At 42.8% G+C, this 11,198-nt stretch overlaps 1 protein-coding gene across 1 annotated transcript in view; it reads right to left on the reverse strand.

The window, feature by feature from the left end:
• Positions 1-10,619, reverse strand: part of ST8SIA3 (ST8 alpha-N-acetyl-neuraminide alpha-2,8-sialyltransferase 3) — a 39,573-nt gene extending 28,954 nt beyond the window's left edge. The window contains exon 1 of the mRNA XM_079995007.1: positions 10,495-10,619. Within this exon, the coding sequence (XP_079851133.1) occupies positions 10,495-10,543 (49 nt within the window). The 5' untranslated portion in view covers positions 10,544-10,619. The remainder of the gene's footprint in view (positions 1-10,494) is intronic.
• Between the last annotated feature and the right edge of the window lie 579 nt (positions 10,620-11,198).

Genomic DNA, 11,198 nt, shown 5'->3' on the forward strand with positions numbered 1-11,198 from the left:
TTAGTAATTATTTATTGTAATTGTTAAGAGTGAATTTCTGTTTAATTATTATTTGCTGATGTTTTGAGAGTTAATTTTATTATATTCTGATAGATTATTGAATACAGTGGTACCTCGGGTTACATACACTTCAGGTTACATACACTTCAGGTTACAGACTCCGCTAACCCAGAAATAATACCTCGAGTTAAGAACTTTGCTTCAGGATGAGAACAGAAATCAGCAGCGCAGCAGCAGCAGGAGGCCCCATTAGCTAAAGTGGTGCTTCAGGTTAAGGACAGTTTCAGGTTAAGAACAGACCTCCGGAACGAATTAAGTACTTAACCCGAGGAACCACTGTATATAACTTACAAGAACTTGGACACACTTGGACAATGTAGGACACACCTTCTTGAATTGTAGGTATGGAATGTGCGTTTCAAAAAGAATTCTCATTCGTCTTATCTAGGTTGGCCCTTGAAAGCACATCATCACTGTTTGCTAATAGACTCCAATGTATTGCATTTGCAGCCCAGAAAAGTACAAATATAGACCTGATTCCAAACAACCTTATCGATTTTAAAATTATGCATAGGTTGTAAGATGACCAAGACGTATCTTAGTACAGTACAGTGATGAGCACAGCTTTTTGACCTCCTTGGCAGGTCCTGGCTGGCAGAGATACAAGTTAGAGCTGACTAGAGGAATCAAATTAGACCCTGTCTGTTGGAGTCACAGCCCATCTATGCATAATTTTCCAAACAGATGTATGTCAGGATTTGTCTTGTAGTTTGGCCTAGGTTCTCGTTGTAGTCTATATGCAAGTCTTAAGGTATGGCTGAAAGCCATATGATGCAAGAGTTATGCAGAAGCTAAGCAGGGTCTGGATGAGAGACCAGCTGAAGGTCTCATGTGATCTGCATTTAGCATCATGGAAGAAAGCAATAATATAACTATAATTAAAAAAAGAAAAAGAAATAAAGCTTAGAATAATTGTTCCCAAAAGAGAAAGTCTGCTCAGAGCCCTGTTTGCCATTTTAATGAGATGTGTGTGTTGATTGTTGTGGTGGTTGTTGCAAACCAAATAATTTGATTATTGCTCCTAAGGAAGGAGTTTTTTTAAACAACAACAACTCACAAATAAAAAACAAACTCACAAATTGTCTTCAAGATCAATCAATCAATCAATCAATCAATCAATCAATCAGTAAACCAGTAAACCAGTCAATCAATATCACAAAAGTTACGAGCCTGCTAAAAGGCTAAATAGGGAGAAGACTCTGCAGTCAGCATGGAAATGCAAGCTATTAGTCTCTTACATGGCTAGTAAAAATTAAATAAAATTGCTTTCTTCCAAATGGGCTGGTGGAAGAAGGGAAAGTGGCCTTCCTCTACCAAGGAGACAAGTGGACTTGGGGAAGGGCCACAGCTCAGTGGTACAGCATCTGCTTTGCATGCATTAGGTCCCTGGTTCAATTCCTGGCATCTCCAAGTCAGGTTGAGAAAGTCTGAAATCCTGGAGAGATGCTGTAGGTCAGTGAAGACAACATGGGAACAAGATGGGCCAATGACTTGATTCTGTAAAAGGCACCTCCCTATGTTCCTAAGGAGGATGGAGTGGTCCATTCTCCCTCTGCCAGTCCCTTCCTTTGTAGCTAGTGCTGAAATCAAGCAAGCTAGTGGAAGAGGGTTGGAGCATCATCTGCCAGCTTGTTTGCTCATCTCTGCATAGAAATCCACCCACTCACCTGTGGCTACCTGGAGAATTGTTAGATAAGAGGCTAAATCAGTCACCAAACTTTATTATCTTGGCCATGGCCACAACAAAGGAACTATAAACCAGGAAGATAAATATGTGGCTAAAAGCAAGGTTAAAACTCCAAATCAGAACCAAAGTCCAAGTCAGAAAATACCCAATGGACAAACTTATCCTATGGATTAAAATTAGTTTGGCAGTTAGTCCCTCTTCCTAGGGAATTATGTAGATTCCAGAAGTGTTTCTGCATTAGTCTGATCTGGCAAAAAGAGCCAAATGCTATAAGCATTCAGTCACAACCTTGCACGAAATAGAGGCCACTGTGTCAGGTGCATTGGATGAAATGGGCTCTGGCCTCCCAGAGTTTATGCCACAAGAACCATGTGCTCATCTCCAAGGTGCCACTAGGGTTAGGGACATCTAATATTGAATTTATTTATTTGCCAAAATTTCTAAACCCACCAACATTAAGAAGAAAAAAATATGGTGGTGAACAGCATACAGCAAACAGGCTTCACAGAGAAGGAACATCAGATGATACCACTAACTCCAGGGCCCGGCGCTGTTGGTGAGGAATTACAGAACGACTGCAATCTACTCTAATTACTGTGAGCTGCTTCACTGAGAGCCACTGAGCCTTCAGAGATACCCAGAGCAAATGTGCAATAAATCCACTATGGTGCTAACTAGAGCCCAAGAGAGGAAGCAGAGCAATAAAGAAACAGCCCTACCTCTCCTACAAAAGACCACCCTAGACTACTGCCATCCAGTGGTAACTAGCCATATAGCTACTGAAGATACCCCACTGGCCCTGCCCAAGAGTCACTGAATCTTGCACCCTTAAGCAGCATTAATGACCATAACCAACAAACAGAAGGTTGGCAAAACTCCTCCGACCATGAACAGTTGGGTAACTGGTCTCCTGACCCAGCACGAGTATGTGAAAATTCTTATATTACACATGTGGCTCATACCAACATGCAGTTCAACACAAGCTCTACCCCTAATCAACAGGCTCAGTCCACAGCCAAAGGAACTGATAGGGCAGAGGGAGAAAAATTTGCAGATTTGCATGGCTACCTCCGAGACCATTATCTCCTTAATACGCAAACTAATGGAAAAAAAATTCAGAACTTGGACTGCTTAAGAAAGGAGCTATCTGGCATCAAGGCTAACATGCTTGTTTTGTTAAGGCTAATTAAGTTGGGGATCCTAACAACAGTTTCCCCACCTCTGCTGGCACAACCCAATAAACCTAACCAAGACTGCACCAATAACAAATCTAATCAAGTCTGCACCACTAATTTAAACAGTAATTCAAACAAACCTGAGATCCTAACCAATATGCCCTTTAACAAAGAATGGGATTCAGAGAGACAGGCAGATGCCCTTTTACAAGTCTGGGCAAGAAAGGATTTGCCCCCGACAAATCAAATAGCTACAGAAGACTACCAGAAGAACTGGTTGGAAAATTCCCATATCACTTTATCCAACCCTGACTTGCTGGTCATCGATGACTGGCAAAATGCTCCAGAGGGGGGAACAGATAAAACAGATGAAGCTGATCTAGCAAGAATCCACACCAGCCTGGATCTAAGGCCAAACTGCAACCAAAGAAACAGTGACCCAACTTTAAACAATCCTATCCCCAAAGTGTCATTTAAGTGGGGTAACCACTTCCTAGGGGGAAAAAAAAATCTCAATTTACATATAGACCACAACAATCCCGCCAAACAGGCACCAATTGATAGACACCCTGTACCAAGTTCTCATCAAAAAAGGTACCAGCCAAGTGGTCTCACACATAACAATAGCACTAGTAGGAATACAGCGCCCCCATACATAACCTACCCCAATAACATCCCTGTATTAAGGGAGAGACATGGGCAACAAGAAAAACCTCTCCCCAGAGATGATACCCTTATTCCAGCATCGCACCCAAAACCCTACAACAGGATCTCTCCAGGAGCCTCCACCTAGAGAAGGGGAATTGACATTTAGTCATTTCTATAAGAGCCCAGCATCAAAAAACCTCGCATCCCCAAGATTAAATGCCGGTGATACAGGCACCCACACTGGAGCTGGTGCCACAGTAAGACCACCTGAGAGCTCTCACTGTTGACTCAGTAAACCCAAGAAAGATCTCAACATCCTCACCTAGAACTTGGAGCAAGAAAGGAGATAAAGATCTTACTACATTTCTGCAGAATTTTGACATCATCTGCCTACAGGAAACCTGGCTGCAAGATGCTGACCTTCCACACTTGCAGGGATACTCTCAGCATAGCCTCCCTGCAGTCAAGAGACATCAAAAAGGACGAGGAAGTGGGGGATTGCGCACCTTTACCTCACTGGATTTGGCTGGGGAAATCAGTGTTGTGGAGTCGGATCTCCTCTATGAATATTTCTTGCCACTACAGTTCAGTGCAGGGGCAGGAGACCTATTTTTCTGTATCAACATCTACTTTCCACCAGCACATACCCTAGCTGTGGTGGTTAAGATCTGGACAAATCTAACAAGTGTTATAGAGCAGATAAAGGTGAAATATTCAGATGCTCGATTCCTACTATGTAGGGCAGCGGTTCTCAACCTGTGGGTCCCCAGATGTTGCTGGACTACAACTCCCATCATCCCTGAGCTCTGGCCTTGCTAGCTAGGGGTGATGAGAGTTGTAGTTCAACATCTGGGGATCCACAGGTTGAGAAAGGCTGATGTAGGGACTTTAATGCCCGCATTGGCGACGGCCCAGAGGGAAGCCTAACATCCCGTGGAATAGATCGGGATGATATTTCCCCCTTTACTTGTACTTCCATGGATAAGAAAGTTAACCCTTAAGGACTGAAACTCCCAGAATGCATTTTTTCTGCATGATTTCTTAATATTAAATGGATGCCCAGCATACAGCCAATAAGAGAATCATAACACAAGTGCAAAATACATCACAAATCAGTAGATCTCAAAGAAAATTTGGGTGAAAAGATGAGCTTGAAGCCAGTGTCATGTAGAAGCCTGCCTGATGTTCATTGGAAGCACATTCCGAAGGGCAGCTGCCACCAGGCTAAAGGCCCTGTTCTTAGAGGATGCAAGCTGAACCTTGGAAGAATAGGCCATTACTAAGAGAGTCTATGATTGAAGTGACTAGGCAGTGGTATACAAGGTAAGATGTTCCTTAGAGGTCACCTGTCCCCAATTGTTTTGTATACATGCCCATAGCAAGACCATGAAACTGTCCTAGTAGCATACTGGCAGCTCTTTCAACGCAGGAGTGACTGGGCACTCGCTCCAACAGCCTAGTGGCAGTATTCTGCAATAGCTTTCGATGAACTTCTACAATCTACACAAGCATAGTCCATGCACAGCCATGTAACCAAATCAGGCTATAATTTAGATGACCAATTAGAGCTGGGTGTGCGTGTGTGGTTCACCAAGCAATGGATACTGCTTGCATTGGAAACCCTAACCTCAATTTGGCAAATGAAGGCATCTGGTAGATGAGTCATGGCTTTGGCAGGATCTAATTGGACCCTCCAACAATTGAAATCATAGAATCGTAGTCTTGGAGGCCTTATATAGAAATGGTAGAACAGGAGAGGACAGAGTAGTGAGGGTTATGCCTTATTTCCTTTACTGCACACTGTATAAGCCTGCTAGGGAAGAGATTTCACCTCTTATCCATAATTTCTTATTTGCCTACTTATAAAAATTGTTGAGAGCTGAGAAGATTCACTCCTCTATGTGTGGATTAAGAATTAAGATATAATTGTGACAGAGGGCTATATGCATATGGTTTTGAGTTTATTGCTTTTTAAAAAAATATTTCCCTCCCCTTCTCTTTCTTTCCCTTCTGTTTATCTTTCTTTTCTCTTCACTGCCATGCCCTTTATTATTATTTTTTAGATTACCGAACTTTTCCGTGTACAAGACAAATTGTTTTTACTCTAAAATAATGTTAAAAAATGGGGGTCGTCTTAGGGGACGGACGAGAGATAGGTTGCACCCGCGACAGCAGTGATATTGTGGGTGATTTGTGGCTGCGTCAAGTGCTGCTTTGGGTTTGCTGCTGCTGTGGTGATTGGCTGATGTGGCAAGGTTTGCTGTGGATTGGCTGCCACTTCGGCAATTGGGTGTGCGATTGCCGCTTGCTGTTGGTGAGTGAGCAGACGCATGTTGGCTAGTGCGATGCGAGCGGTTGTCAGTGTGTGTCAGTCTGGTTAGTGATTTTCGGCATTGCCCCCCCTCCAAAGCTCAACCACTCTGGGCCATCTCCCCCCATTTTCTTAAATTTGAGACCCCCCAAAATAGGAATCGTCTTATACATGGGGGCGTGTTATACCTGGAAAAATACAATAGTTTTATTGTCTCTAATGTTGAAAACTTTCAATAAAATTAATTATTAAAAAAACGGGAAATTCCTACCGCCACCAAGCAGATGTAAGAGATTAGCGTGTTCTGTTGGTTTCTGTTGCTGGAAAAGTTTCCTGGAGCCAAAGTTGTGGGCTGTTATGTGGAATCTTACATGTAATAGCGCTATTTTATTATCCCTCTGTATTGTTTATAGTTATTGATGTGTATGACTGAGTGCTATGCCCGATGGCTAAGGCAATAAAGTTTTGTCAATTGATTGATTGATAGGGGCCACTTTGATTTTTATATAAAAACTCCCTTTTCCCATTACTAGAAACGACACTGCCTGCTTTTACAGCAAGAGCCACAAAAATGCCTCCAGCTACCTGCAAGAGATCCCCCACCTTGTAGTTGCTGGAGTTCAAGTGAAAGTTATGAATGAATCAGATGTGGTTTATCACAAGTCAAGTAGAAAACATGAAAAGACTTGACATAGGATTTGTGGCTCAGCCAAAGTAGCTTTAATTGATCTGGGGCTGTGTCTTCTGCCTTCCCTACAATGTTCCCGTGTTTGCAATGGCCCACAAGCTGCAATGGCTTTCCCCTCAAATTGAGGACCCAATGAGGGAATGGCGGATAAAACATGGATGGCACATGTTTCCTCCCATGTTCAAATTATGTGGCCAGGAAGAAGGAAATGGGCCAAGACGAGGTATTAGCAAAACTGTCCATTTTCAGTGCACTCTGAAACACCAGCAAATCATATTGCTCTCACACTTCCTTTCTTGACAATCTGTAAAACAGCTTCCCAGCTGAGATTAACTGTAAGTGGCTTCTGATGTTAGATGAATTGTTTTCCTTGTAGATCCACCAGGAGCAAGGCATTGCCAAAATGTTCAACTCTGCTGTGACAGTTTGAACATTGGAGGACAACCTTTTCAAGGGCATTTGACAATAGACACAATCTAGTTTGGTGTTCTGCACCAAGCCTTTTCTCTTGCAATTGCCATTCCTCGTTTGTTCACTTTTTACAGGTTATCCTCATGACAACGTAGTTATGAAACTGTTGCATTGCACTGTTTTCCGCCTTCTTCCTCCTGTGTTTTTCAGACCTTGATTATTTTTGTTGGTGTTTTTTTTGCAGATGCTCTAAAATGCAACTGTAGTAATCACAACATGTTGGGCTCAGAGGATGAAACAATCTGAGAAACAATTAATGTTGCCAGTGGAAATACGATTGCAATACATAACGACAAAAGCATGAAAACACATATAAAAACACATAAAATAAACAATAATAAACAGGAGAATGGGAATTTTCAGTTAGTTCAGTGGTTTTTTTGAGCTACAGTCTCTTATGTACTATTATTGCAACATATTAGTTCATTTTGTATGTTTTCATGCCTCACTGTTGTTATGTACACACAGATCCTGCTATCTGACAGCTCGCTCTGCAAAAAATTACTTATGCAAACATAAAGAATTGTGCCCAAACCCTGCTGCACACTCCACAGATTCCGAAATCTGAACATCCAGAGTTTTTCCACTTCCTGACTTCCTTGCTTGTTTGTGCTTTGCTGGTTGGCAGCAAGCATTTTTGGGCAGAAACCATGAAAGCAGGGAGTGAGATTGGACAAAGCAGAGTGTGGGAGAGATATGTGGGGCAATTCAGTTTTTCCTGTTTCTCTCTTTTGCTGTAGCCATTGCGGGAAGAAAACACGGAGAGAAGGACTGTGCGGAGAGACCGGGCAAATCCCTGATGAGAAATGTATCCATAGGAATGCACGGAAATTCTAGGCTCGTTATGTGAACGCTTGCCTAACGAACGACTTCCAGGAAATCCATTGTATTTGGTAAGCAGCACTTGTGTGCATTGCATTGCTATTTCCATTAATCTTAATTATTTCTTATATTTTTTACAAGTTTCATTTTCTCTTTCTGTGTCTGTGTGTGTAGCTGGGGACCCTTTCCTGTGTTTAAAAACTGTTCTTTTAATATTTTTAAAATATTTTGTTGGGAGCCACCCAGAGTGGCTAGGACAACCCAGTGAGTTGGGTGGCATATTTTTATTATTCTGATTATTCTAATCACTATCATTCTAATTATTCTAATCATTATTATTCTAATTATTCTAATCATTATTATTCTAATTATTCTTATTCTTATTTTTATTATTCTCATTCTTATGCAGGGTTGAGGAACCTTTGGCCCTCCAGAGATGGTCCTCTTTATTTGTTTGTTTTTTCATAGTCTCTGGACTCTATGATTTAACCATGCTGGCATCCTTTTAGACTTATAGAATCATAGAGTTGGAAGGGAACCCGGAGGACATCTACTCCAACCCTCTGCAATGCAGGAATCCCAACTAAAGCATCCATGATAGATTGCTATCAAGATAATAATAATAATAATAATAATAATAATAATAATAATAATAAATTAATTTATATCTCACCCATCTGGTTGGGTTTCCCCAGCCACTCTGGGTGCCTTCCAACAAAATATTAAAATACAGTAATCTAGTAATAACCAGAGCATGCACCACTCTGGCAAGGCAGTCCGCGGGCAGGTAGGGTCTCAGTGTGTGTACTAGATGGAGCTGGTAGACAGCTGCCCTGGATACAGATTTGACCTGCGCCCCCATGCACAGCGAGTCCAAAATGACTCCCAGACTGCGCACCTGGTCCTTCAGGGGTACAGTTGTCCCATGCTGGACCAGGAAGTCCCCCACACCTGCCTGCTGTCCCCCCAAAACAGTACTTCTGTCTTGTCAGGATTCAACCTCAATCTGTTAGCCGCCATCCATCCTCCAACCGCCTACAGGCACTCACACAGGACCTTCACCGCCTTCACTGGTGCTGATTTGAAAGAGAGGTAGAGCTGGGTATCATCCACATACTGATGGATACCCAGCCCAAACCCCCTGATGATCTCTCCCGGCGGCTTCATATAGATATTAAAAAGCATGGGGGAGAGGATGGAACCCTGAGGCACCCCACAAGTGAGGACCAAGGGGTCTGAACACTCACCCCCTACCGCCACTTTCTGGACAAGGCCTAGATGACAGATGGTGTTAGACTCCAACATGTCCAATGGCCAGGAATGATGGAAGTTGTAGTCTGATAGCATCTGAAAGGCCAGGAGCAATGTTATACAGTGGTACCTCGGGTTACAAACGCTTCAGGTTACAAACACTTCAGGTTACAGACTCCACTAACCCAGAAGTAGTAAAGTTAAGAACTTTACTTGAGGATGAGAACAGAAATCGTGTGGCGGCAGCGGGAGGCCCCATTAGCTAAAGTGGTACCTCAGGTTAAGAACAGTTTCAGGTTAAGAACGGACCTCCGGAACGAATTCAGTTTGTAACTAGAGGCACCACTGTACAGTTTTCAGGACAACAACTTATGGCTACCTGTGTTAGAACTTGTTGTCACTGTGAAAACCCCTCCAAGTTAGGCCACCAAGTTATTTAATTTTTTGAAATAGTCCCTGGATTATATTGAAGGAATACAGAAGAAAAGAGTGGTTCTGAGCATGTGCAGAAAGCTGTGGGGCTTTGCAGCATGGACTGGGGGTTGCGTACTTTGAGGACTAGTCTGCCTGAGCTAAGAGATGGCATGGGACATTTTTAAAGGATCCCTTTTCGCTGGTGGCGATAGTAAACTCAAAGGGGCCTTTTCATGTCTTGTACAGGGAGAGTCTTTTAAAAGAGGCCCTGTGGAACATGTGTACAGTGGTACCTCGGGTTAAGTACTTAATTCATTCCAGAGGTCCATTCTTAACCTGAAACTGTTCTTAACCTGAAGCACCACTTTAGCTAATGGGGCCTCCTGCTGCCGCCGCGCCGCCGGAGCACGATTTCTGTTCTCATCCTGAAGCAAAGTTCTTAACCTGAAGCACTATTTCTGGGTTAGCGGAGTCTGTAACCTGAAGCGTATGTAACCTGAAGCGTATGTAACCCGAGGTACCGCTGTACTCTGTATCCACAGGGCCTCTTTTAAAGGACTCACCCTGTACAAAGAGGCACCTTTTTAACACCCATTTGAAAAAATGCATGTTTACTTCCGATCAAAAAAATGTCGCGATACACGGGTATTTTAAAACGATACGCTTACTGCTATTACAAGGGGCTCTAGAAATTTCTCTCCTATAGCATTTTCATAGTACGTATCTGATTTCAAATGATTTACACACACACTGTTCAGATTTTATAAAGTCGCTTTGAGGCACGTTTTAGGGTGTGTTTTTTGTTCTTGTTTAAAGAAAGCGAGGCCTAAATGGTGGAAACAATAAAATAATCGCGATAGATGTCCAGAATTCTGAGGAAGAATGTTCAAGCACAAAACCCCTCAGACATAAATAAATCTCTGGCATTCCTCTAAACCTATAAATTAAGGTTAGGCTATTTACTCACACATCCAGCTTTCTGGGGCCTTCAGATTTAGTTGCGGAAATGGCTCCATCTGCTCTTGCTGCAATAAAGGCCTCTCTCCTGGGGAATTGTTCCCTCTTGTGCAGTTAATCTGCAACCCTGATGCACAGAAGAAGGTCAGCATGGACTAAGGAACTCTGGGAATGGTAGTTCTTAAAATTCACAGTCGCTCAAACAATAAGTCCTAGTCCTTCATTAAGGCAATACAGAGGTACCTCAGGTTACATATGTTTCAGGTTACATACGCTTCAGGTTACAGACGCTTCAGGTTACAGACTCTGCTAACCCAGAAATAGTACCTCGGGTTAAGAACTTTGCTTCAGGATGAGAACAGAAATCGTGCGGCGGCGGCGCGGCAGCAGGAGGCCCCATTAGCTAAAGTGGTGCTTCAGGTCAAGAACAGTTTCAGGTTAAGAACGGACCTCCGGAACGAATTAAGTACTTAACCTGAGGTACCACTGTACTGCACTGCACATTCAGTGCAGAGATCTCTATTGAGTGTGCCAAGCAACATGGGCATAGCCAGGATTTTTTGGGGGGGTGGGGGCAGGACACCCCTCCTGTTACCATCCTCTTGTCTGGCTCTGTCCAGCAGATTCAGAATGAAATGTCTCAACAACAGTCATTTTAAATTACTTTCTTTTGACCCCAAGTGCTCAGGGAAAAATAATCTGTCAAAACATTTC

Source organism: Podarcis cretensis, assembly GCF_951804945.1.
Source record: "Podarcis cretensis genome assembly, chromosome: 11".
NCBI classification, from domain to species: domain Eukaryota; kingdom Metazoa; phylum Chordata; class Lepidosauria; order Squamata; family Lacertidae; genus Podarcis; species Podarcis cretensis.